The 27,550-nt window shown below is 50.3% G+C and overlaps 1 protein-coding gene across 1 annotated transcript in view; it reads right to left on the minus strand.

Moving 5' to 3' along the window:
- Positions 1-325: 325 nt before the first annotated feature.
- Positions 326-27,550, minus strand: part of SRRM4 (serine/arginine repetitive matrix 4) — a gene marked incomplete at both ends in the record, with an annotated part of 38,463 nt that continues 11,238 nt past the window's right edge. The window contains 12 exons of the mRNA XM_080628381.1: positions 326-590; positions 1,177-1,311; positions 2,918-3,028; positions 3,298-3,510; positions 5,056-5,393; positions 13,492-13,654; positions 14,632-14,724; positions 17,062-17,112; positions 17,782-17,808; positions 19,306-19,377; positions 19,737-19,820; positions 22,046-22,189. Coding sequence (XP_080484507.1) covers positions 326-590; positions 1,177-1,311; positions 2,918-3,028; positions 3,298-3,510; positions 5,056-5,393; positions 13,492-13,654; positions 14,632-14,724; positions 17,062-17,112; positions 17,782-17,808; positions 19,306-19,377; positions 19,737-19,820; positions 22,046-22,189 — 1,696 coding nt within the window. The remainder of the gene's footprint in view (positions 591-1,176; positions 1,312-2,917; positions 3,029-3,297; positions 3,511-5,055; positions 5,394-13,491; positions 13,655-14,631; positions 14,725-17,061; positions 17,113-17,781; positions 17,809-19,305; positions 19,378-19,736; positions 19,821-22,045; positions 22,190-27,550) is intronic.

Here is a 27,550-nt window from a genome sequence, read left to right on the forward strand (position 1 = left end):
TTTGGACCAGCTGGTAGCGCATTGGAGAGCGGCAGCAATGGGGAGGATGGAGCACGTCTGCTGTGGCAGACCCTCTGTAAAGCACCAACCCTTCTTCCAGGCCTGGCCTGGGGAGTTGGGACTGATCCACTCACTCCATGAGGTGGTGAAGGGGCTGCACTGGGCGCACGAGGGCTCTTACTCCAAACCGGGGAAGGGGGACCCGGCACTGCCCCCACATCAGTATCGGGATGATTGCTATCGATGGCCAGGTAGGTGGGAAGGAAGCGGAGAATGCCAGGAATTCGGAGGTGACGCCAGCCCTGGGAGCCGTCCGCGGCACTCCCTACCGACGCAGGCTGTCAGAGCTGCCTCCTGAGTCATAGCTCCTGCTCCTGCTGCGGCTGCTCCTGGGGCCCGAGCTCCGGCTGCGGCTCCTGCTCTCGGTGCTGCTGCTGCTCCAGCTTCGGCTCCGGCTTGTCCGATAGCTGGAGTAGCTCCGGCTCGGACTCGGGGAGCGGCTAACGCTGCTGTACGACGAGGAGTAGCTGCTGGCGCTGCTGGAGGAGGAAGGGCTGGGCCGGTAGTAGGGGATGGGGCGTTTGCGGGCGCTGTGGGGACAGAGAGATGCGGGTTACCAGCAGCACAAGGACGGATTTACTGCTGAAGACACTAAAAAGCACTGCTCTTCTGCAAAACACTCCCCCAGAATGTGATTGAGTGTTTAGAAGAAATAAAGCAGATCAGTTAGCTGACAGGCCTTGGGATTCAAACCACACATCCCCATGGCCCTTGGGAGTGTCCCAAGCTCCAAGTCTGAGGTTGGACTCTGCGTGATGTTGTCCCAGAGAGCCCTCAGCGGGAAGGTTGGATTCAGTATTTGACACTGTATAGTGTGGAACATCTACTACAGCAGAGGGGGAAACAAAAAGCTTTGGAGGAGGATGCTCATGGCACATGATGGGGCAGCCCCTGCTCTGACTTCATCTGTTGTAAATGAGACCCTCCATCCTCCATCCTCCCTCTGCCTCTAGCTGGAAATCCCCAGGCTCTAGGAGGGGCAGCAGGACCTGATCAGGCTAAGAGAAACCAGTCTCCTCCTGGAGAAACCAAGAGCTGGGACCCAAAGAGAGCACACGTGTCCCCGGGGAGTGCTGGCTGGGCTTGTCTCCAAGTGATGGGACCACATCCCCTTACCTCGTGATGCGCCGAGCTTCGAGGTGGCTGGGAGAGTCTCTCCTCCGCTTCCTCAGGGGTGAATAGGAGCGTCGCTGCCGGTCCCGCTCCCGGTGCGAATCCTTCTCACTGGAGCTGTACTTGTGCTCACGGTCTCTGGGGAAGGCACACATTGAAACTGTCACTGCTGGGGTTTTGGATGTGGAGGCAATGACCCATGAAGGCACAGATGAGCAGAGGACACTCAGCGCTAAAGCAAAGTGCTCTGGTAGAATCAGCCCTGCGCTCATTCATTCAGCTGGACAAAGAGACACTCTGAGCACAATGGACATGAACAGGTATCATATCTGGGGGTTTCAGCAGGGTGGCTCTGCACTGCCAAGCTAAGACGACTTCCACATACCCGTGTCTGTGGATGCGCTCTGTATTTAGCTCTACTAAAACACCTCTTGCTGGCTATGCAGCAGAAGCAGGCCAGAACAACCCTGGCAGCAGGCCCCACGTGAGCAGAGGGCCCCAGTATCCCTGCAGGGCCGTGCAGCTCTGCCCTGCTCTCCAGGAGGAGTGCCAGTGTTGCTATGGTTTTCTCTTTTGTTAAATTCCCCACACACGTCAGCACAGGCCCTTCTGTGGAGTGGAGCTGACTTCATACATCCTGCTCAGTGCCATCTGCAAAGCGCTGTCACAGGTCAAGGGCCTGATCCCAGCACGCAGGACATGTTCTGTGACACCACAGCAGGGACTGTCACAGCCGGCAACAACCAGACCCTGGTAACATAACATTTAAGGGTGCAAAATGTTCACAGCAGCTGAGATGTTACCAGACAAACCTGCCCAAAGGCATCTCTAGGGCTGAGCTTGTGAAATATGTGTTTTCTACCGGGTGTGGAGGGAGTAGAGCTGCCTGGACTGGGTTTGCCTCTGCAAGGCTGTGTGAGTGCCAGCATGAGGGTACCTGACATCTCCCCACACAGCAGGGGCACTTCACAGGGCCCAACAACTCTTTGGCAGAGCTTGACTCTGGAAAGCAGAGTGTCCTTCCCTACTGCACTAAGATCCCTTTCTGACAAGGGCTGCAGCTCTGCTGCAGGGGCTGCTGGCCAGCATGAGCTCCTCTGGTGATGAAAGGTGTGGGCAGACCCAACTGGAGCCTGATGCTCTGCCCACCATTTACACCAGCATGATAGAGAGGGGCAGTCCCCGGGTTCTCCTGTGAGGCATCTCCCACTTTGATGAGGCTCTGGCAAACACCAGCAAGCAGCCATCTGTGCACTCTTGGCTGCAAATGCTCAGAGCAGAGGAACAGGCACTTCACCTGCCACACGCTCTGAGTGTGAGATACCATGATGCTCCAAAGCTAGGGATAAACCACGTCTCTTTCCCAGCAACCTGCCTAGCTCCAAAAGTGCTTTGTGTGAAATTCCCCCGAACCTGCACAGGGCTATAGGAAATCCACTTTTCCCATAGGAAGTGAAAGGCTCATCTCTGGGCTCTTCCCTCTGCAACCAGCACCAGCTCTGGGGCAATAAATGGTGAGAAATTCCCACTGGAGTGAGGGCCAACATAACATGCAGCCGTAATCCTTACTCCACATCCTCCTGCTCCCTCTCACCCCAAGTGCTGAGGACTAAAGCACCCAGTGAGGAAGCTGAGGGAGCAGCTTGGGACTGACAGGAGCCAGGAAGTGTGCTGGAGTCCCAACAAGGGAAGGAGCAGTGGGAAAGGATGAGGCAGCAGATCTCACATGAGGAGACAGCTGTACCTGCTACGGCTGTAGCGGGAGTAACTGGGGCTCCGACGAGGCCTTGAACTCCTGCTCCCAGGACTTTTTTTGCAGGATTTGGAGGAGTAGCTGGGGGAACGTGAAGAAGACCTGGGGAGAGGCAAGAACCATTCAAGAGTTAAAAATGCCGGAGGGTGAGGTGGTCAAGACTCCTCCAAATCTGGGCTTCATGGGGCTGGGGGAAGGAGAGGCCCCATATTTCAGGGTTCTAGCTCAGCTCTGTGTGGCCAGTTCACCCCAAGCCATGTGGGGTGAACTAGGTACCCCTGAACTCTCACACCTCCCCTGCAAGGAGCCTGCCGGGCTGCAAGAGTTAGACATTGCCCAGGGTCACAGAGACAGCTGTTTAGAGGCCTTACCTCTTTCCTGAAGAACGGGACCTGCTTCGGGAGTACCTGGGAGAGGCCTTGTGGTGTGAGGAGCGGGAGCGGCTGGAGCCAGGGGAAGACCTGCCCGTGCTGCTGTAGGACTCGCTGCGGGAGCATGGCCTCAGTGAGGAGCTGCGGCTTGGGGACGGGGGGAAATCTCGCTTCTTCTCCTCTGAACAGCTGAGACATAAGGACAGGCACCCTCTGTGGACATATATTTGGACAGTCGTTGAAGCTGTGGCTGAGCTGGGGCTGGTCCCTGGCTGAGGGGAGCGCCATGCTCCAGCCAACAACTACTCCCATCCTCCCTTTCCACAACTGGGGATAAAAAAGACCTCTTGGCTCTCCAGGCTGCTGCTGCAGGAGACCCTGTGGGTTAGAGCTCAAGAGCTCACCCTCCAGGCTGTGCCAGGGAAGAGCTCTCAGGTGGTGCGAGGGGCAGCTCTTCTATCCCATGCCCAACACATCAGAGGTGTCTGGTTGCCAGAGCCTGGGTCAGGCCAGCGAGTGGTGCAGGTCCTGGCAGGGAGTGAGGTGAGAAGTGCTGGAGCAAGGGAAAGCCAGAGCATGGCAGGGCAAGGGCCTGTGCTCCAGCTTGGCTGTGGAGCAGCAGGAGCAGGGCTGTGTGAATCCCTCTGCTTCCAGAAGTGCCCTGGGTTAGAGCCCAGCAGCAAGGCAGGTCAGCTCCGAGGCAGCCAGGGCCAGCTGCAATCCCAGCTGCACCCATGTGAAGGCAGAGTTATCCCATTGGAGTCACAATGTGAAAAGCACATACAGCCCTAAAATGTTACCCTCTGACTGAAAACCGAGGGCTTGTTCTTCCTAACACCAATTCCCTGGCTCCCCCTCCTCTCATTCAGTGCTCCCACTCCCAGACCACATCCTGGCCCTGACTTTCAGCCTTAAAGAGCCGAGGGCTTGAGCTGGAAGAGCTCTCTAACGCTACCCGAGCATAGCCTTGGGTACCAACCACTGCACTTCAGTGCCTTCATCCCCTGCATCACTGGGCAAACTCCCAGGAATGGGAGGTAGTGATGGAGGCTGGCACCCACTCCCCTCTCCTGATGATCCTGCAGCACTGGGTCGTGGTTTGATTTGCTGCCCTCAGCCCTGATGCCCCTTGGCCCCAGCGCACAGAGCTGCTGCTGTGTTACCCTGCAGCCAGCCAGGCATTTGCCCTTCCCTGTGCTCCCCATCTGCAGGAGATGCTGTCTTGTCAGCCAGGGATGGACTGGGAAGGGGCAGGCTGGATCTGGCTCATTGGATAGGTGAAAGAACAGCCCAGAATGGTTTTAGTGAAAATGAGCCCCACTTCCTTTCCCCACAGTAAGCAGAGGGGGAAAGTTCACAGCAACCCCCTGATGCACCTCTCAGATTTTGCCCAGAAGGACCAGTGACTCTCTTCTTTGCCATGGTCATGCCCAGCTGAGCAGGGACGTGTTCAGGACACAGCTCAACCCTGGGCCAAACCCTGCGTTAACCACATTAATACCAGAAGAGCTAGCACAAGCAATGCCCAGGGCTGTGACGGCTGGGTTTTCATCTTCCTCTTCAGGCTACAGCATTGATAATTGCTGTGTTCTGGACTCCAGACTGGCAAGACCGTGGGTCTCATCTACATCTCACTGCCTCCAGACCACAAACCCCTCCCTGCCAGCTCACCACTGCAACTGGCGAGCGGGCAGGAGATACAGAGCAACAACGTACCAGGTATGTGGCTGCCAGCAGCAGCTACTGGTAATCACTGACCTTCGGTCTTGTCCCTGGGCATCTGGAGACAGATTTTCCAAAGCTGTTCCCTTGGTCTGGGAAAAGCAACTGGTGAAGGAATTTCCTGAATCAGAGCTGTTATCGCTGTTGGCCAGTTTGGGCTTCCCGGACGAGAAGGCATGGCCAAAGCCATCATGGACTAGACTTCTTTTCTCCTGGCTGTCCTTTGACCTGGATGAGCTCGTTTGAGTGGAGGGAGGGGAGGAAGTATCGTTTCCTGAGTCATATTCATGATACTCTCCATTGTGGCTGGCTAGGTTGCCAGGCGGGCTGTCTGTTTTGGTAAAGAGGTCAGCAGAAGACCCTGACTGAGAGATCTGAAAGCAAAAAAGCCATTTGGCATTGTTTGAACGGGTTGGGGGGGGTGTTTCTGGTTTTATTGTGCCTTATTTTTTTTTAATAAACCCAGAAATTTTACCATCATGATGCACTGAAACAAAAGGAAAGGAAAGAAACAAAGTAAGAAAGAAAGAAAGGAAGATAAAGAAGAAAGAGGAGAAGAAAACAAAAGCACATATCCCTGAAAGAAAACCACAGTAAGAAGAAACTTCTTTTCCCCCTGCTATGATAACGGGAAGATTTAGAGATCATGCAAAGAGTATCAGCATGCGATTCATGTTAAACAAAAAGAGTTCAGCAAAGTAAACGGGCAACCAAAGAACCAAAATAACTAAATCAAAAAGAGGACAGAGCCCTTATTTAACCTTAAAGAGGGGAGGGGGGAAAAATAAATGAATTAATATGTATATACATATAAAAAACCCTACATAATCCTTAGGAAGAAAACAAAAATGAAACAAAATCTTAAAGGAGTGAATTTTTTAAGCTTCCTTAATATAGAGGCTGAATGGATGTCACTAAAATGAGCAGAGAAAAAAATCAAATCAAATCAAGGGCTTCTGTACAAAGGAAAAACTGGCAAATGAACAAGTTCTCATTTGGAAATAAAATAAAGAAAAAAGAGAAAAAAGAAAAAACATAAAGAAAAAAGGGGGAGGGAAAAAGAAAAATCCCTCTGGAAATTAAAGGTATACAGATACTTCTTTGTGTGCTTTTTTACCCCCTGAAGAAGATATAGCTAATGCGCTCAAGTGACCTCTCATACATTCCCTGGTGTCTTGCGGATAGCATCCACTTACCCATCAAGAACTCCTCCTTTAGTAGGTAAGGTGTAAGAAAAAAGGAAGAGCGGGCAACATAAGTCCATCATTAGAGTCTCAAATGACATGAAAAAAACATAACCCCTCTCTTCAATCCACACTGCCAACTGTTTGCTCGCCTCCTCTACGCAAATGGCACCACTGCTTTGGGGCTGCTTGCTGGTCTCCCTTATTACGCAGTTTTGTTTCCTTCTGCTTTAAATTAGGCAGTTCAGCCCGTTCCTGGAGGCTGAGTGCTTGTGGTCGCAGCTTGCACTAAATCCCCCTGTGTTTCATGAAGTGACAAAGGGAACTCAAGTGAGGGAAGAAGAAATAGAGAAGGAAAAATATTCCCCCCTTCGCTGCGTTGGAGCCCTGTGGGGAAGGGGACACAGCCCTGCTCCTGCCAGCCTCTGCGTGGGGTTCAGCCAAACTCTGGCTGGGTTTCGGCGGTTGCTGAACCCAGTGGGGTCACCAAGAACCCCAAACCCCCATAGGCTGCCCTGGGCAGGGCTGTTGTCTGGGGCCCTGAGCGCCACCAAAGGGATTTACATCATTTGAGTATTTTACAGGTCAGTTTTAACTCCATTGGCATTTACCTGAGCTGGTCCAGGAATGTACCAGCACTGGGAGGGAGGCTATGTTAGTGCTAACATCCTACCCTTGCAGTGGGGTGAGGTTTGGGGCCAAATGCAGACCCGGCACATCTGCACTCTCATGTGGCCGCCTCCTCTTTCACTCAGATGCTCTCCTCACTCCGATCCATGAAGCGTGGTCTAGCGTCCTTAGCATGTGGACACGTAGATTTGGTCCTCCCAGCTTGGGATAGTCCTCCAACACATTCCCAACAAGCTGTACTCCCTCAAACACCTGCACATCTCCTCACACTGTGCTCTAGGGCACAAAATGCCTTCCCTGTACGCCATGCTCTCCACACTGGGAACTGGGCAATGCTTTGCCTTCACAAACCTGGGGTATTCTGAGTTGAGAAAACAACACTGCAATGTTGGTAATACCTCAGGGAGCAGAGACCTGGGTCATTTGCCACACAGCTGGGCCAGGGCCAGCCCCTTTGGAGAACAGAGCCCTGGACTGGCTGGTGTGAGGACAGGGTTCTTTCTTATCCACAGAGGGTCTACAGACCCTTTACAGTCACCTTTTACACGGAGCTCCTTCATCCCATCAGATGGTGCCTTCACATCCTGCCTGTGGCATCTGATCTGTGTCCCGTGGGCAAAGGTTGCTGACTTGGACACAGATGCTGAACCAGCAGTGACTGAAACCAGAGCAAAGCTACCAACACACACAGCAGCTTCCAGCACACAGTCTGTGGTGTGACAGCTGCCCACAACCTGCTCATACCCTGAAAATGCCCAGAGCTGGAGGTTCTCCAAATACTCCCTATATTGCCAGGGAGAGAGGCATTACTGCTTCTGGGATAAGGGACAACAGAATAGGAATTGGTTCACCCTAGACAATCCATACTGGAGCTGGGGATGCCCCCATCCCAACCCCATACTACCTTCTAAGTGATGCTTAGTGCTAACTTGGAGCCATCAGCAGCCTCAGAAGCAGACAAGGGAACTGAAGTGATCCTTCTTCACTAGCCAATTTGCACCTTCAAAGCAGAAACCCTCAACAGAGCAGAAACATCTTTCAAGTGTTCCCAACTAGGAATGAATGGAGACACACATTGCAAGTCCTCATCTGGTAGTGCTCCGTACTACTTCTCAGCTCTAGCACTTCTCTACCAGTCCTCGTTTACTCCGGTAGAAATTACAATGTCAAAGGAGCATAAGAGAGATATTTGCTTCTGTTTTTCACCAATTCTTTCTGAAACCTTGATGCCACATCCAGAGCCCTGAGAGAACTGGCCTCATTGCTTTGAACCACTGCACTCTCCCCAGCCACATCCCAGAAGATACAGGATTGTCTTTAAAACATGCCACTAGGTATTTTTTAATAGGTGGGTTATGGCTTGCATTAGATCTGCACCCAACCTAAGAAACAGCCAGCTTCTGATCACCTCCCATTTACAGGCATAAAACCACCATGTGAAGTACTCCCTGGCTGCAGAGGTAGGAAAGGACTGGAGTGGGATGGGGCTGCTCTGATGGACACCGACCCCAGCACCACACACACTTGTTTCTGCTTCCTCCCAGTCTAAACCAAAAAGGCTTTACTTCAGCAGTTTCTTAGCATTTCTAAACCAGCTTTTAAGGCTTCTGCTTTGCCTTCACTGAAGTCTACCTTCAAAGGAGCAACTGTTGTCAGCACATCGCAAAACCTGTCAAGTGACCAGGGAATCAACAAGCTCCTCTGTAGCAGCACTCTGTGGGATACCCACAGCATGTGGGTATCAGTGACATAGGGAGCCCGCAGGCCTTGTGAGGCCTGGAGGAGCTGGCTGGGGCAAGGGAGGTGCTGGGGGGACACAGCAACTTCCAGCCCCACCACCTCAGGGCACAAGACTGTAGCCAGTAACTCCCTGCAGGCTCTGGGGGAGATTTCTGTCCTGTGGCAAGAGCCAGGACAAGCCTCAAGATGCTCAACTTGCCTGTCTGCTTCTGCTTGGGTGAATTCCCTGCCTGATGACCTTGGCTTTGCTTCTGGTCCCATTTTACAGCTTCTGAAAGGCATGCCAGCCACCCGAGATGGAAACAGTCCCACATCTGAAAACACTGTGCGACATCTACAAACACTGCAGAGCTCAGCTGAATTCTAATGGCTTTTTGGTTTTGCAGAGTGTCCTAAAACACTCTGCTCGTTCACAGTCTCATTTTCTCTATGTGAACATGCTCATTTTTCCCCCTCTCTAATAAGTAATTAAACAACCCCAGTGAACTTTGCCTCCTCCAGCTTTCAGCAGGGGAGCTACTGCTGCCCTCAAGGGAACCCAAGATACATTTATTGGAGTTCTTTGGTTTCAAATCATTATTTAATCAAGATGAAGGGGGAGTAGAAATAAGGCCCTCACTCATACACCAGACTGTAATCGTGAGTGTGATCCTAGACCAAGAGGCAGTGCAGTCTAATAGGTTACAAAAATACAATCATTACTCATCTTCCAATTAAACTGAACAACTCCATTTACTGTGCTGCAAACAGCCCTGGGGTGAGAGATGACTCTACATCTGCTCAGCCATAAGGGGGCTGAGACCCATCAAAGAGCTGCATGGCACAACCTCACTTCTGCTTGGAGGAGTTCTTTCTTGGGTCTCTTTATTCTTGTCTTGCAACTCACTTCAAAGTGGAGTTAATTTCCTTTTCAGAGGTGCAGAATGTCTCCCCTTCACTCTTTTCTCTGTGCATTGGAATAATGAAAGGAATAAAACACTTGTGTCAATGACCCTGGTGAGCCTTGTTCTCAGCAAGGGCCCAGCAGACATCTGCTGAGGAGCTGCTGGTGCAGGGAGCAGCACCTGCTGAGGGCTGCACAAATACGGATCCCACTATATTGAGCAATACCGAGTGAAAAATACCCTTCTTTTTGGCTAGATGGAGAGTTCAGGGTGAGGCTTTTTGTACCACAAGGGCTAAGTTAAGTCCAGCAGCATGAAGGCAACGACAGAACTGTCCCTGCAAGGTCAGAGCTTGGGTTATTTGGGGCTGGGTGGTAACACTGCTGAGCAGCCTGGCTCCCAGATCCATTGCTGGGGCTGAATTCCCAAGAATGCCAGGCAAAGGTTTGTTCCTTTGCAAAGATCTTTTCAGCATGCTGGGGTGCATGCAGCCAGTGTGTTGTGACACAGGGCAGGGTGTCCCCACCTTGGCTTCAGCTAGGCTGACACTACTTTGGAGCAAGGGTTTCCTTTCCCCACCTCCTTTGGTACCTGGTGTACAGCACAGCCCATCAGTGGCTGCTGGCCTCCCCCTGTCCCAGTGCTGAGCTGCAAACTTCCCACACCAGAGGTAACCTCAGTCCCCTGGTGGGAGTTAAGAAAAAGAGAGAACAGCTTCCATTTTCATGGCAGGCTTTGCCTTTCTGCTCTTCAAGGGCCCTCTTTGTTGACAGAAACATGCTGCCTACCAGTTAAAAGAATAGCTTTTCCTATGTAAACCAGAACAGGCTAGAGCAACAGCAAGCCAATATGCAGGTCTGCTAGAAGGTTTCCTGAGCCCTCCTACACCTGCTATCCCAGTATTTTCTCACTCCTACCTTTCTGCAGGCACATGAGCATCGTTTGGAACAGCTGTGCCCCACTGAGCCTCACTGAAAATCTGGCTCGAGCCTGTGTGAATTCGTGACATTGTAAATGAGTCTCAGTGGAAGTAAAGGAGCTGGCAAGGAAAGTGTCTGCAGTGTGCAGTTATCTTCATCAGGTACAACAAAAGCAATTAGATTCACACCCTGCAGGTATTTCTATTGCACTGCTCGACTGAAAGCACACTGGCATGCAATACATCTGTGTCCGTGTAGAATAAAGCATCTGCAGCAGGTTAAGGGGATTCTGTTCAAAAATAGATGCTGTATGTTACCCAGTTCCTCTGCATGCTGGGGCACAGACCCTCACGCAATCCTGTTCTCAATAGGTGGCTATTGTGGCTGCATGGGATTAAGGGGAGAATGAGTAGGAGAAGCTTGGGAATTCATTGCCAAAAAGAAAAGCAGCAGGGAACTTTGGGGTGTTTCTGCATGTGTGTGTGCATGCACCAACTTATGCATAACGGCAAAAGAGAAAGAAGCAGCAAGGTAGAGGCATAGATAGGGCATTAAAGCATTATTTCATATGCTTTATCCCTTATAAATTACAGGTAGACCTAGCTAGAAATTGTGGCTGTTACAGAAGAAAGGAAGGAAAACAAACTGGGGGAGGAATCACAGAATTTACTACAAAATGTTTCAAGTTTTCAGAAGAAAGAGAATGTGGAATAAGTAAAATGGCTTAAAAATCACAATCTTTGATTTGGAAGTGCTATAAGATTACCCCATGGGAGTTTATGTCTTGTCTCTCTGAGTCTCTTCATTGAGATCCTCCCTGGACAATCCCCTTTCCTTTGGATACATGACAATGCATCTCCCCAGGTGAGGATGGTTTGGCTGGGAAGGGTAGGGGAGTGTGACACCCCGACCCTCAGGGACTGAAACATGCCATTTTTGACTCCCAGTTCTGAATTTTTTCACACAACATTTTCTTTCCCAGTAATTTATTTTTATGTGATCACCATATTCTGCAAGAGCACATTTTCATTTCTAACACATCCAGGCTGCTCTCAAAGTCGAGGCTGACAGGACTAAGCTTATTTATAGAGGAACCGTTTAACTCACAGAAAGGAGAGGCATCAGAAAGTTGTATATAGGCATTAATAAATGAGACTTCAAGTTCCCATTCCATTTTTCCCTTGCCAGTTTTGAGTACATGATATTTAATGACCTTATACAGGAAGAAATCAGGGGCAGCACTTAACCAGGGGCTTCAATTTAAACAAGTGCTTAAATGTGAGCTTGAATGATGTCCCAAGAGAGTTGACTTCTTTTGGGGAACAAAAGGACACTAATGGGTCGCATATTAAAGGTACTGATGCCTTTTAGTCATTTAAATATTTGCCTGTGTTATTAACCCTTACTAGAAAGAAAGCAGCAGGGGCCTGATAATGTTTATTTCTATCCATCCCCTGCATTTCTCACTGTAAAGCTCTGATTTTCCCTGCCCTACAGCTTGTGTGCTCATTTACCCCAGTGAAGCAAGTGGAAAGAGGGGTGCAGCCTGCCTGAGTTGAGCTCATTTTAAAGCTTTTACAGTTTTAAATTGGAGTTTATTCTTGCTCAGGGAACAGAGCAGCTGGTAGTCAGCCTCACAGGACTTTGGGAGCCTGGCTTCAGAGAGGGAAAACCTACTACTCATTAAAAACCAGGCTTAGACTTGAAAACAGTTACATAAAATATGCCTCTTGAACCAAAAAAAAAACCCTGGGGACATGATGCAGTCTTTGGTTGGCTGTTTTTTGGGAGGAGCTCTTAAGTCATTCCTACCTTCCCAAGCTGACAGAGGGCAACACCCCAGGCTCATGGCAATAAGAGCTTCATACCTTGTTACTCTTTCTTCACCTGCATGTGTTGATGTGTGGTGTGCAGGTTCTGCTACTCATTCTACCTTATATGGTTTTATAAGCAATGACTCACATGTGTGCTGCACAACTGAGGTCTATAACGAGAGCAAATATGCATATCTATCATGTTGAGAGACAGCTTGTGCCTGTCTGTACCCACGTATAATCTCTGTGTATTTTGATCAGAACACTGTCTGTGTGGGAGAGCAGATAAAGTCTCTCCTCTTGCTGGCACTGCCTCATATCTGATGTAGCTACTGCCTATGGCTGAGCTATTTCAAGTTGATGACTGGGTCTAAAGGAGAAAATCAGTTCCCCTTTATATATCACTTTGGAGATTGGAGGACTCTACTGAAGACACCTCTAATGTTACACATCCACACAAGTACCAGATTCTGTGCTACCTTGACTCCCGTGTAGCAATTTATCTCTCCAGAATGCCTATCGGATACTAACACCACGATCAAGGAGCATCATATCTCTGCTTTGCAGCTAACTGGGAACAAATGGGAAACATGCCATGGAAAAGGAAGGCTGCATATCAGTCTGTATCTAATACTTCTCTTGATCTCTTCCTCCCTCAAATCTATCATCTCTTTCCATGTATATGGAAAAACATCCCAAGGCACTGAGCCTGATTTTACCCTCAGCTGCATGTGCAGTTCCCATTAGCATCAATGAAAGCTGCTCATAAGTTCCAAATTCAGCCCCTGGGCTTGTCAGTCCAGAGCAACAGTGATCCTAGAAGTCAGAAAATATCCCCTTGCCAATAATCACCAACTCATTAAACATAGATGTTTCTTTTACGTATACGTTTGACTCCCTTTCTTCCCCTGAAGGACTAAACTTTTGAACATGAAGACCAGTGAATTAAGTTCACATCCAGCTGAGCAAAGACTGCATAGCAAACACTTCGCTGTAAAATATCACTGCTGGAGGCCACTCTTTTGTTTCTTTTTTGTTAAATGTCCTCAATTCATTATTCATAGACTAGAGCCTTTGCAAATTTGTCCCCTCTCCAGCCCCACACTTGGTGGGAAACTGCTGAAGGAAGGAATGGCTTGAAATACATTGGAGAACAGAACCATTAATAAGTCATAGTTTTAAACCAACTTTGTCTAACATCACTATAATTGAGTTATAAAAATTTCATATCAGATTTCTTGCCCAGATTCCTGCAGCAAGTTCCTAGTTCAAGCAGAGGAGCACAGTGTGTAATACTTACTACTTCCTTAGGAGACAGGAAGCTGTAGAGCTGGAGGGTTTGGCTGGCTTTTTGGCTGGCCTTAACCTCTGCAGAGGAGTTTCGCTTTGCCGTGATCTTTGAATGGTGCCGGGAGTGTCTTCGCCGTGTTTTACGCCTTTCCTCCCGAGACCTGGCTCTGTGCCTCCAGAAGACATGAACAGGCAAACTGTTACTCCTTGGTATTGCTGTATTGCCCATTACCAGCTCCATACAAACCCTTGGCAGCTCTGTGCTAGGCCATTGTGTGTGGGAAAGGTTTTCCACATGGCTGCTCTGTGGAGTCGTGATGGAGAGAAAAGGAGCATTTTGCTTTTCTACTTCTTTTTAACAAAGAATATTTTGCATCAAGGCTTTGGACCTCGACCTCGTGTTTCAGCTCCAGTTCATGATTTTATGATGGCTTGAGGCAAACCGTGCTTTCATACAGCCTTGAATGTCCCTATGGTAATACACCTCTAAGAGAAGGCACATTGTCTGCTCTTGCATGAACACCCCTCTGATTACTGATTGCATTCCTCCCCCCACTGAACATCAGCTCTTCAGAAGCAAACTCCCAGTAGTTAGGAGTGAAGTGGGAGAGGGGGGGTGGTTTGTTCAAGTGCTTTCAGAAAACATGAAACATGATGTGTGTAAACTGTGTAACTTGCTATTGCAGTGATGCTGGGTCTAACACCAGCATCCACTTAGCTGGCCCCAGGATGCGTCTGTCATCCACAGGACGGAGATTTTAATCAGGTCAAAGATGGTGGTTGTGGCCATGGGCAAATACATTTCCATTACTAAGGCTGTGTTTAAGGATCTCTTGGGACATCAGCAATACACAGCCCTTGGGCTGGAGAAGGAAGACTAGGCTGGAATCAGCTGTCGTGAGCTGATCATCAGCCATGAGGATTAGAAGTGACTGCCAAACCAAAAAGCAGCAGCCATTGCTCCTCAAGGCAAAACCCTTCTATAGCTGAGACCACAAGAAGCTCAGCCCTCAGTGATGTGACATAGCTGCTACCAGAGTGGGATGAGGCTCCGCATAGAGAGTATGTGGGTCACAGAGGCTATTGCAATCATGTCCTTGAGCCCATTGGGAAGCATTACAGGACACAGCTCGGGGAATGGTGACGTTACCTGCTTCGGCAGCTGGGGGAGTGGGAGTCGGAGCTCTCTGAGCGAGAGTGGCAGTGGCGGTGGCGATGGGATTTCCGGCTGCGCCCATGGGAGCTTGAAGAAGCAGAGAAGAAAACTACCATTAGGCCAGCAAACTTCAGGGCGCAAGATCCAGCAGCTGGAGGCTGAGGTCGGTAACGTTCAAATCACAAAGGAGATCTGCATTTTAAGCCAAAGAGATTGTGCAGGACACCACTGCAGGAGAAATTCTTCGTGCCTTCAGAGCTACACTGACATTAAGGCATGTCATCTTACAGAGATCTATGCAGCACTTTAGCTGCAAGCTATTAGGTTAGCTCTGTAGCCTTCTGGGGGAAGATCTATGGAGTAGCATGCAGGGCTGCAGCAGACAGCACCAATCCTTTCTGGTTTCAAGACTTGAAAGAGTTACGTGCTTGCTCACTCATCTGCTTGCCTTTCATCCTGCAGCCTACCCCAAGACAGCCAGAAACAGCCTGGAACCTTCCCATTGCTGACCCTTGGTGGCGGGGCACCGTCCCTTTGGGCAACCCGTCACAAAGCTCCAATTCTTGCATTTCTTGCTCCAACCCTCTCTGTAGTGCAAGCTCCCTGTTAAAGAGCAGATGCAGAAGGAGAGGCTCTAAATAACACAGTACACTCAGTAACAGCCAGCCTTCCCCAGCCTCCCTTACCTGTCACCTTCTGTGCCCATTCCTTCTCCTCATTGCCCACCACAGCAGTTATTTGACATGTGGCAGTGTAACCATCTGCTGAGGCTGGCATTGCTGTGCCAGCAGGCAAAGCTAATAGTGGCTTAGCCAGTGGGAATGCTCTGGTTTCATGGCCACACTATACCAGTCACGGAGCACTAATACAACCTGCTTGGACAGCATTTAACCATTTGCCGCTATAAAACTCAGCAGGTCAGTTGCTTGAGAACAGCATTTCCTTTAAGACAACAGAGCAACCTCCAGGGCAATTGCTTGAACTCCACCTGGCTGGTTTCTGTGATGCTCTTCACATCCTATTATTATATTTAAAACTTTCTATTTGGGGATCCTCGTTCCTCATTTCTATATGGCTGAAACCAGCAACACTGAACATCTCTCCCTCATATGGTCGATTTGTGTTAAAATCCCCATGTTTGCTCTTCACCTTCTGCATCAGTCCCTTCACTTTAAATGTTTTCCCTTTCTTTAGGAGAAAAAAACTGGTCTTGTGTAATTTAGATCAGCAAATACACAGATAAGCCAAAGCAGCATGGTTATACAAAAATCCTGACTCAAGATGGCTCACGAGATACTATCTCATCCACACCAGGAGCAACAAGGAGGTTTGGAGAAACCAGGAGTCACTCAGCTGTCTTTGAGAACTGAAAGATGAGGGCTACACTGCCTTGGCTAGTTTAATCCCCAAGAGCAATTGTGGCTGTGCTATTGAACATACAGAAATCACAGAGAAAAGGAGATGGGCTCTCTGCATGCATTAGAGAGGGCTTGTGCAGGCAGAACAACATGATCTGCACCCCATGCACTCCCAATCAGTCCTAGCATGTACTGGGGTGACACTGGCGGCACCAGGGGCTCTTCATACCAAACAAACCATCAGATTTCCATCTGCTAGCCCAGTTTCTGTCTCTAGTAGGGTACTCCAAGTCCCAGCAAAGCTAACCAGGGACCTGGTGCCCAGGGTTCAGCCCCAGAGCTGCTTCCTTGCTCTGAAAGCTGCAAGTTGCAATTCCCATGAGAAGACAGAGAAGGAGGTGAAAAAAAGAGAAGGACTTACAGGTCTTCCTTCCATCCCTGAGGAACCATATTTTACTCCATACCTCTTGCCTGACTGCCCCCTAGGACAGCAGCTGTGCTCTGCTAACACTCTAGGGCAGATGGGATCCTCAAACTCAGGTTTTTACAACCTCTGTCATCTCCAAACAATCCCTTTTCTTCCCTAATTCCCACTGCCTTCTGCTCCCATTTGGAATATTTGGTTGTACTGTGTATCGTGAGTAGCCTCTACTGTAACCTACAAAAGCTGCCAACAAGGAGGAGCTTAGGCCCTTTTCAGCACAAGTGTGCCAGCCTGCCCCTTGGGAGGCTGTGTGGCACTGTGCTTTGCAGAGCTGAGCTCATCCCTCATGCTGCCCTCATCCGAAAAGCTGGACTCTGCTCAGAACTGGATGAACAAGACACTGTACATCCTTGGGAGATACAAAAAAGGTACTGAATGAGATGGCACGGAAGAGAGGGAAAGATCTCCAGCCTCTACAAACCTTTTCCATTCCAGCAAACCCAGAACTGCTGTGCTTAGCTGCAAAACAATCGCGAGAGTTGCTTAGGGCTGTGCAGCTCCAGAGGACACACCACATCAAGCACTTCCTAGGGTCACAGCTCTGTGCAGGCAGGGTGAGGAGCTCCATGAATCGCTACTTACTGTTTTTTGTGTTTTCTTTCTTCCTTTCTCTTACTTTTGGGGCTTGAAGAACTAGATAAGAAATGGCTAATTAATTCAGAGATTTCTGCTCTGATAGAAAGCTGCACAATCACACGTCAATGTTACAGCTGCATTGCCCAAGAGCATGCGATAAAAAATGAAAGGGATTAATGGTTCTGCCACAGCACAGGGGGTCTCTGGGTGCCTGCTGACAAAGCTGGCTGTGGGCTTGGCCAGAAAGGACCTTCAAAGGGATCAGCCACCTTGGTGACTTCTTGGTACTGTACGCACAGGTACTGGGATCAGAAGAGCTCTTCCAGTACACACCTGGAAAGCCGCTGACTCTGAGTGTTTCAGAGATGGGCACTGCTAGGGGATTCCTTACTGTTTGCAAATGAAACCGTAGCAGAAATGAAGAGTCAAGGTGCAGGATGGATACAACATGGACCAGGGTGCCAGGGGCTTGGTTATACTAAGAGGTCTTTTCCAGTTATGTGCTTGACTGCACAGGTTGGGCTGGAGACCTGGATCCTATGGGGTCTAAGGAGTGCTGTACAGGGAGAGGGTAGCTCCAGACCCACAGGGAAAAGGGGATTCCCCAGGAGTCACAGAAGAAAAGTGTCTTCTGCCCCCAAGTAGTGAACATCAGCCTTGTGAGATCTTGAAGAGACCATTAAATTCATATTTCTATGGGATCACCCACACTTGACCAGCTCTTACCTGTGTCTTCTCTTCTTTGAGGATAACCTGCAAGACACAAACACGTACATTGAATACAGGTCTCACAAAATTGGAGATTTGCATCAGAGACAATGTGTTTAGGCCCAGTGTCAGATTGAGAGCACTGTGAGACCACCCCATGCACCAGTTGGGCAGAATGGCCCTGGCTTTCCTTTAGGCAAGGAGGTAGCTGAGAAATGCTGATGTGGGAGAAGCAACCAGCACCCTACAGATAACTGCGAATATGATCCTCAGGGTAACAAGTCTACAGAGATCAGATGCATCCCCTGGCCCTGGTGGACCTCTTTCCTCTGCTACAGCCTCCAGTCTTGCACTGCGCTTAGTTTGAGGGGCAGAGGTGAGTTCATTCCCTGGTTTTCTGTATGAAGGACCAAGGAGTAGTCAAAGGAAGAATCCTTTCTGTCATTCCAGAGCATCCTCACAGCCAAACCAGCACCATGCCCCTGCCTTGCCTCCTGGAGCATCCCAGGCATGCGCTCCTATGTTGGAGCACAACGTCCTGCAGAAGACACAGCCTGAAGTCCTGCCTAGAGGGACCATGAAGCCGCCTATAGCAAGGTCAGCTGGGATCTGTAGGTGAAGTGCTTCCAGGTGTCTGGAAACAACCTCCATTGGTCACTAATGCTTAATGGTTTATCATGCTACCTTTTGAGACCAGCTAGCAGGATCCTCGGTTAGCAGGGGCATAAATTGGTACTAAAGGTAAAGGCAAAAGAGCATCTGACCCCAGGCTTCCATCAGGAGATGACATCCATAAATGAGCATAAGAATCCTTATTTGGGAAGGAAGTATTGTAAAGGACTCCATATCCTTGTCTCTCTTTCCTCCCTTTTCTTTTAAACTTTATCCCATTATCCATTTTTGCCAGCTTCTCTCTTTGGTTCAATGCATTATAAATACATGAACATTCCAAGGGAGATGGCATCCACTGCTCTCTTCAAGCATTGCTTTAACAGTTGAGGGAAAACAGTGAAGTATTTGCAATTTGAAAACTTAACTATGTTCTTTAAATGAAAAGCAGCCTTCAGAAGGGGAACGTGGAGGCAGGGACCCAGGGCTGGGGGGGGAAGACTGGGAAGTCTGTCCCTGGTCCAAACACTAACACTTGCTGCAGGCTGAGGGAGAAAGGAAAGGGACTGATGCCAGGTGCTGATCCCATCGGCATCTCAGAGGATGGAGCCATAGGAAGCAGGTCAGCAAGGACAGCAGGCAGAGGCTCTGATTTGGCTCCTGTCCCTCTTCCCCTGCACCCCAAAGGCTCACATTTACCTGTTGCACTGCATGTGCACCCCATTTTGTGCCCTCCTCACCTGCAGGGACACTGCCTCTGCCCCTCCTGCGTCAGCTCCCCTCTGGGCAGCCATTACCAGGAGCTGGTACCTCTCAGTGCTGCCTGGCACTGGGCTCAGCCATCACCCTGCCAGCGAGGGCTTCCACCCCCTGTCCTACCCCCCCAGCAGTCCCTGCCAGCGCTGGGAATTACATTTTTAATGGAAAAAATACCTGTTTCTTTTTCGCTTCTTGGAGCTCTTCTTCTTCTTCTTCTTCACAGGCGAGGGGCTGTAGGAGGGAGACCTGAGGAGGCAGAGGGGCATTAGGGACCTCAGGGCTCCCCGCAGGCCTCCCTGCCCGCCCCAACCCTTACCCCACCACCAGTGGCATTCCCCCGGGATGGAGAGGAGCTTGGGAATCCAGGGATCCCCCCGGACAGGCTGCAGGTGAGCCCTGACCCAGCCTCTGCTGTCCTGAGGGGAAGGCGAGAACATGGCGGTCCCTGTGAGGCACCTCCCCACAGGGTGTTCAGCCTCCATTTTAGTCACAGAGCAGTTTGGGTTGAAGGGCCCTCGAAGCTCACCCAGTTCCAGCCCCTTGCTACGGGCAGGGATGTTTTACACTGACTTTCTGCCCTCACACAGAGCCAGGGCCACCCTCACCTCCTTCGCTTCTTGCGCCCGGATTTCTTCTTCTTCTTCTTGCCCCGGGCGGGCTGTGGCGGCCGCTCCCCATCGCAGGTCGGGCTGAGGACACGATGGGGATAAAGCGGGTAGAAGTGAACACCAATTCACCCCGAATCAGCTCACACCTCAGGGACACACGAGGCAGAGAGATCACCATGGACCCGGGGCGCAGGCAAGTGCTTAATTACCCTCTAACGAATGCTTTGGTCCCAGTTGTAATGAGGTGTCTCCTCTGTGGGTCTAATGGAGCTGTAATGAGACAGCTCCCGTGCAGCCACGCTGGGTGATGATTGAAAGCGTGTTTGCCGAGGTTAACAACTCCGTAACAGATTTACGGGGTTTCATCGCTCTTTGTAAATATGCTTTAAATAATTAATCGCCATTTCATTTGCATACAATAATTATCGCGTCTGGCGCTAATAAAAGACTTGACATATGTTAAATAGCAATTGATTAGAAATATATATATATGCGTTTATTGAGATGCTATGGTAATTTAATGAGATATGCATCTCTTACACAGTTGTTAAACCTTGGGAAAAGAAGCCTCCTGTAAATTAATTTCTCTTTTTCAACATACGCTATGTTACGTTTCAATGCAAAGCAAACACCGTGGTTAAATTAATTCAGAGGCTGAAAATACGACAGATAACCTGTGGCTACTCATTCACCATGGCAAATGCTCCTAAAGACAAGGGCAGCTGCTGAGTCCCCAAATCAGCCTATAGATCCCCAGATGGGTCCAGACTGAGGTTTGTAGGGGCATAACCAGCTCCCCAGGGCCTCTGCAAAGCCACTGTTGGAAATGAGGGTGCTAGGCTTGTGCCTCAGTTTCCCCACTTCTTGCCCTGCCAGCAGCAGGCACTAGCAGGGGATGTGTGGAAGGAGCCCCGTGTTTGGGAAGTGCTACAGGAACAGGCCAAAAATTGAGCAGTTTTCTGCAGGAAGAACAAATGTTATCGTTAATACAAGTCCTAACACAGAGCAAATGGCACTTTGGGGGGGGGGGGGGACATGCACTCAGGTGCCACTGCCTCCCAAACGCTTGCTTATCTGGGCTTGAATTACTCCCAAAATTACCCTATCATGAAAAGCCCATTGCTGAGCTCTTTTAATACGCTCTCTGAAAAACTGCCCTGCAGAATGGCGCTGCGCACCCATGCTTCCATTGGGAACTGTGAATGGCTGCATGCTGAGTGCTGCTGGGGCAGTAAATCCAAGCTGGAACCACACTGTGACCCCAGGGAGCACTCAAATGCTGCTCCTTGCTCTCTTTCTCCTCTCAAGGATTCCACGGACCAGCAGAAGCACTGTTAGGGGATATGGCACACCTTGGGTCTTTTGTCTGCATTAAGGTAGAAGAAATGTGTTTTCCAAGACAGCTCAGCCATCTGCCCAAAGACATCCTAATGGTGTGTGGGCTAGACCAGGGACCTGAACACTCATCTCAGCCCCTCAGTTATCAGGATGCTCAGCCCCAGCTCCCACATGCTTTCCCTTAAGACAGGGTTGGACTCCACACACAAGCCTCAGTACGTCTCAGCTCCTGTCTTGCTCAGGGCCACAGCCATGGGAGAGCTGAGAGGAACTTCTGACCATGTAGCTGCAGGCAGTTTCTGTAGAGCCCTTCTCCCTCTCCTGAGATGAAGCCTTTTGTCTTTGATGTGGAAGCTTTCTCCTTGCACTGATACGACTTTAATTGTCTCTCCGTGATTGTAATCAAAGTCTAATTAAAAATACACTTTAGATTATTGTTCCAGTTAGCCTGAAATCTGAAGATATGAAATGTGCTTTCTTGCTCTTTCTTTCCAGCATCTTAAACCAAACAGAGAGACTTTAATCCCAGAGAGTTTAACAGGCAGGGCTCAGGGACCCCAGCTGCTTCATTTACAACATTCAATTCATTTTTCCCTTCTCAGGTTGTCAGGGGCTAATGGCAAACTGATAATGAAGCTGTGTCCTAATGAAGCCAGTGTGGCTGGTCTGATGGGGGCATGGGGAGAGGGTAATTGCTGAGGGTGATGCCCGGCCAGGGGTACCTGTTAACCTGGTAGCACAGGGGGATGGATGCTGGCAGGTCACAGCAAGGAGGCTGTAAGAGTGGGACGTGGAGTGTACATAAACTACAGGTTTCTCCTTGCAAACACACACAGGGGTTTCACGCAATTGCATACCTTTGCTGTACACGCACACAGCCATTGAAGCCATCCCAAGCTCTCACAGGCCCTCATAGGGGCTGGGGAAACAGTCACAGTTGCCCCCTCTGCCATTCCCCCGGCTCGTACCTGCGTGACCTGTGGTGTGCATGGTCTCGTCTCTGCTTCCCCTTCACACAGCCATTGGTGCTGGAGGCATCCTTGACTGCGCGGCCACTCTGCTTCTCAGGACGTCTGTCTTCTGCGGGGTACGACAGGCAGCTGAGCGTCCCACTGCGGAGCCAGAGCACACAGAGAGAGCAATAAAGGACTGCCCATTCAGCTGGGCTCACTGGCTGAAGGTTTCCGGTGTACTAGAGAATCCCCTTGCTGTTGCTGTGAAGGAGAGCTGCAGATTGTTCTCAGACCTCCTGAACCCATGGTGCTCAGCCCTGCAGTGGGAAACACTCCTACAAAGCTTCAAGAAAGCCCTGACTTCCAAGCCAGACTGCATCCCATCCTGAGCATGCTGTGCTCAGCTCTCAAGAAAAGATGCCATGACCAACCTATACTGCAGGGACAGGATGAGGTCTATGTAATACACCAGCAAGGAGCAACGGTACCAGGTCAGACCAGCACCCCTGATGCCTTCCTCTGCATTGTGGGTTTTAGCTCAGCAGCTCTGCAGAGGCAGCACTGGTTTGCACTCTGGTAGGAAAAAAACCCCACTTTTGCATTTCAAATGCCATTCTCCACACCTGCCATTGCATTGGAAATACCTTGCCACACAGTCCTCATCCTGTCCCTGTTGCCAGCACTCAGATGGAAGAAACTGGGCAGCCAAAGAACAGCCCTCATTCCCACTCCTATATGTAGGGTGCTGGGCCAGTAAACACAGCTGGTCCTGCTGATAGCCTGAACTGGAGAACCTGGGGCAGCCCAGCAGAGTTGAGGGGAATTACTGGTCTGGGCAGGTGTCTGCAAGAGCCCTGGGGAGACCATGAGAGTTGACAAGGAGCAGAGCCAGGGCAGGCAAAGCCTGAGCTGAAAGGTCTCCAAGAAACACTGAGTCTTGGGTGAAGCAAGCTGGAATGGAGAAAAGAAGCCAAATGGAGAAAACAAACCCAAACGAGCCTGAGCTCAGACACCTGGGAGGAAATAAATAGGTTTCCAGTCCCTGCTTATGTTTACTTCAAAGAGGAGAAAGATAAGGGAAAGCCATAAACAATACCCAACAGGGGTGCCAGGGATGCCACAGTTCTGGTGTCAGCCAGAATTTATTTGAATAGGTAAAGCAAATATTGGCATGTCCACAGTGGCTCAGGGATGCCAGGAGAGTGCTTTGGCTGCAGGGACCATCACACATGGGCTGTGGAGATAGCAACAAGGGATCAGGGCCAGGTGCGTGCTGCACATCACGGAGTTAAATGGGGCCAAACCAGTGGTTAGAGAGCAATGGGATGCTTTGGTTAGGCATGGCTCAGTCTTGCACGCCCTGAGGAACATCCTGCTACCTGCCCAGCCATGAGCAACATGGAGCAACTACAGAAGAAGGGTCACCCCTTGCTTTCCACTTGTGTTTTCTCTCTCAGCAAACCCCCACTTTCTCTAATAGATGACTCCTTGGAGCCTGTTTTGTAATGCCTGAGTGTTTGAGGATGTGCATCAGCCAAATACAAGTGGCAGGGGTACAAGTGAGGGCAAGCTGGGTGAAACATTTGTGGCCCAGGACATGCAGGAGTTGATGGTCCCTCTGGTTTTAAAAATCTATTACTCTGCTTCATAGATTCCCAACATCCGTGTTATTTTTAAGCATCCAGGAAGCTACATGGTTAATTGCTGTCTTTGTGTGAGCTAATTAGCTGTGGCCTTTCCCGAACCCCTTTTAAGAATAGTCTTCTGAGGCTCGATCATTAGGATCCATTAAAAATGTCCCAAAATTAATGACCTGTGCAAAGTCTGGGTTGAATCAGCTCCAGCAGCAGTGGGAAGGTTCCCCCCTGGGCTGGTGGCACAGTGGGCACTGCTGCCTTGCAGGAGGGACCCAGGCACAGCAGACAATGTCCTTCTCACCCCAGCCTCAGCACCCACTAATGGGATTTTCAGGTCCTGAGGTTAAAATACATTGGCCTTGAGACAACCAGGGACTCCTGTCCTGCAATGTGCTAGGCGAACCATTTCTTCTGGGCTTGCAAGTAGCTATTGATGGAAATAATTATTCTCCCAATTCCATCAAAGGCTGGATTCAGTTCTCACTGAGAGTCATGAACATTCTAAACTGGCTGGTAATCCCCTTGCATTAAGCTCTATAGACATTGATTGAATATATATATGTATAGAAAAGCATTGTTGTTGTTCTTGTCTTTCATGACTGGTATAAGAGCGCAGAGTCCCATTGCCTGATGCCACCCCTGCCTCCCTTCCAGGAGTAGTGGCACCACTGAGGCCAGTTAACCATGCTGTGCCCCCCACACTCAGCAGCAGCTCCCTTTGGGACTGGACATCCCTGTTGACTGGTGAAAGGCAGAAAGTCGCTGACAGGCTTGGCAGGAGGCTTTTGCACCGGTTGTTGTGCCGGAGCACAAGGTGGCTGTGCACATGGGTGGCAGGATAAAGGCCACTTCTCTGCAGTGGGCAAGGAAAATGCAAGACCAGGGAAGTCCCACAGAATGTTTGCAAGACCTGGGAGATGTGCCAGGCTCAGCATGGAGCGACCTTAGCAACCTTCCCAGAGGATGGAGCAAAGGCACAGGGTATCTGCTGCCTCAGGGAGCGCCGTCATAAACCACCCCCAGTCCTCCATCCAGGGCTGCCACGCTTGATGCCATTGCCAAGTGCCATCACATCAGGACATGAAATGTGGCACTTGGTGATACGCGCTTCACTGGGAGCTGAGCCCAGCGACACCCGTCCCCTGCAGCCCCACGGTGACATGCAGTCACTGCGGGTTTGGTGTGCACTTGACAACCCTGCCTGCTGGCACCTCAGTGCTGCTGGAGCCAGGCAGCTGCCCTCCCCTGCCCGCAGGCTACTGTGTCCCAGCCGAGCTCCTCTGTCCCAGCCCTGAGCAGCCCCCTGCCATAAACCTTCCATCAATCATCCTTTTCCCTGCAGAAACCCATCCCAAGAGGAGAGAAAAGGAAGCAAATTTCCTCCCTGGTGACCTAGTGCTGGACGCTGCCATCAGCCCATCTGCCACCCGCAGCAGCATCATCCCTTGCCTCTGCAGAATGGGCTCCAGCAGTTCCAGTCCTCTGTGCCTTGCTGCGGCCCCTCTGCCCTTTCCTGCTGCTTTGCAAGCAGCAGTGTAAGCACTCGGGGGCTGGATCGTGCTAACCAAGCCAGTTTGGGTATTTTAAACCATTTCTTTTCCTTTGCACACACAGCTGGGTTAGGTGCTGCATGCACCCAGCTGCATGCACAAGCACTTTGGAGGCCCCGAGTACCGACTGCACTTGGCAGACCTGCACCAACAGCATTTCCAAACTCAGGATAGAGTATTTGGGAAAGCCAACATGGAAACTTGCCCTTTTCAGACCTCGGAGGCCCCACGCTCCCATCATATCTACAGTCCCCTGTGAAAATGTAGGAGTGGCTCCAGCCAACCTGAGCCCCGAAAAGGAAAAGGTTAAAGCATCTCTGATGAGCCTATTAGTTGTGAATGTTCCACTAGCATTAAACCAGTGATGGATTCCTCATCTGGGGACATCAGCCCATGAAAGGACACAGGCTTCCATGGCACCCACAGCTTCTCCCACCAGGGATGCTCTTCTCCTGAGTACCATGCAAAATGCGCATGGGCACATGGTTCAATATCTCATCTTTCCTCTCTCCTTTCCTCACCTGGAGGGTTTGGCTGTGCAGCAGGGGCAGGGGCTGGCTTGGGGTCCCCATTGTCCTGCATCCCTGTGGCTCTCTGCCACAGCCACTTCCGATGCACTTCTGCTCTGGGCTCTTAGGGTGGGCTGAGCTGCTCGCAGCACTTCTAAATTCCACCACTTTGGGCTAAGAAGCTTTTTGGTGCTGTCAAAACAACCCTTTTATTTTCTGTTTTGCTCATCTGATTGAAAGAGAAAACGGTCAAACCATTGCTTTGTTCCTGGAGAGGGAAGGGGCAGAAAGGAAGGTTGTAAAGACACTGCCAAGCAAAAACCTCCAGCAGATGTGTTTATGTAAAGCTCTTTGCAATAGGCACTAAAAATACCTCTTCAAAATTAGGAGATGGGGAAAATTGCAAGTGCTTCCCACAAACACACACACAAACACCCCGTGGCAGGTTCTTTCCCCACCTCATTCCGCCCGTTATTATTAGTGCAGCAGAAGCCCTGCAGTTTGTTATTGAAAATTATAATAGCAAATCACTGCGATATTTTCCCTGATTACACTGACTCCAAGCCAGTTCAATTTTAATCTTCTCCCCGCTATTTTTTCCCCGTGCATCAGCAGAGGCACCAGCTGCAGAGGAGCGCGTGGTTTTCTTGAGGCAGTTGAAACACACAAGTGAAACACAATTCTGGAATATACAGTTTTCATCCAATGTTTGCCAGCCGGGACTCGCCTCCCCCTCCTGCTCCCAGGAACTGTGCGTCCTGCTGCAAGGCTCTATGCGGCAGTGGCTCCTTTTGCTGCTTGGACTCCAAGAAAGGTTTAACAACCGCTCTTATCACATCCCAGGCCAAAAAAGCAGCTTGGCTCTTTCTTTTCCAGCAGTTGATTTGTTATGCATGGTTGAATCAGAACAGAGGAGCTTCCCTGCTGGAAGAAGCCCCGGGAGCAACGCAGGATCAGTGCCAGATGCTCGGGGGGATGCTGTGTGGTTGCAGCCCATGGGGAGGGCTCTGTCCCAGGCACCAGCTGGTGTCGGTGGGGTGGATGGCGCTGGAGGAGCATAAAACTCCATAGGGGAAAGCAATGCTCCCATAGACAGACTTCCTTATGTTGTCGTGAGGGTGAGGACAGCCTCTCTTGCTCCCCATGGCTGGGTCTCCTCCCAGCCTTGTCACAGAGGCCCCGTCCCCCATCTTCCTGAGCACCCGGTCGCCTAGCAGGGCTCGGCGTCACCTACCCTCAGTGCCAGCAACCAGGCTCCACTGACCGCCTGCAACAGGGATAAACTCAAGGAATAGAGCATGTGGTTGTATCATGTCTAAAGGAAACCTGGACTGCTGCCCCATCTTGAGCCGTTTCTACAGCATCTTGTGCCTCCCACGCTGCCTGCTCAGATGTCCCTGCAGTGTTCCATGCCCATCAGCATCTCACTCTGCCAGGCCAGGCTTGATTTCAAGAGAGACAAAGCTGTGCCTCTCCTATCCTCAAATCCTCCTCCTTAGACAAATACCCTGCAGGTTACCCTGCCTGGAAAGGAGCCAGTTTTCTCCTCAATCAGGGAATAGGAAAGGAGAAGCCTTGGCTGTTCCCAGTGCCCATAAATGAAGCTGAAAGTACTGATGTTACCACGCTGAGCCGTAGCACAGCACTCCTGCACATCCCTGATCCATGTTTTGGAGGACTCTAGGCTCCTGAGTGACCTTGGCATGGCAAGGACTGGGGCCAAGAGCTTATGCTAAATAAACCCTACATAGCCCCACTGCCACTCTGCTCCTGGCTGGCCACAAACTGCACTCCCAGGCCCTTGTCCCAGAAAAGAAGCCCTTT

Source organism: Psittacula echo (genome assembly GCF_963264785.1).
Source record: "Psittacula echo genome assembly, chromosome: 13".
In the NCBI taxonomy this organism is placed as follows: Eukaryota; Metazoa; Chordata; class Aves; order Psittaciformes; family Psittacidae; genus Psittacula; species Psittacula echo.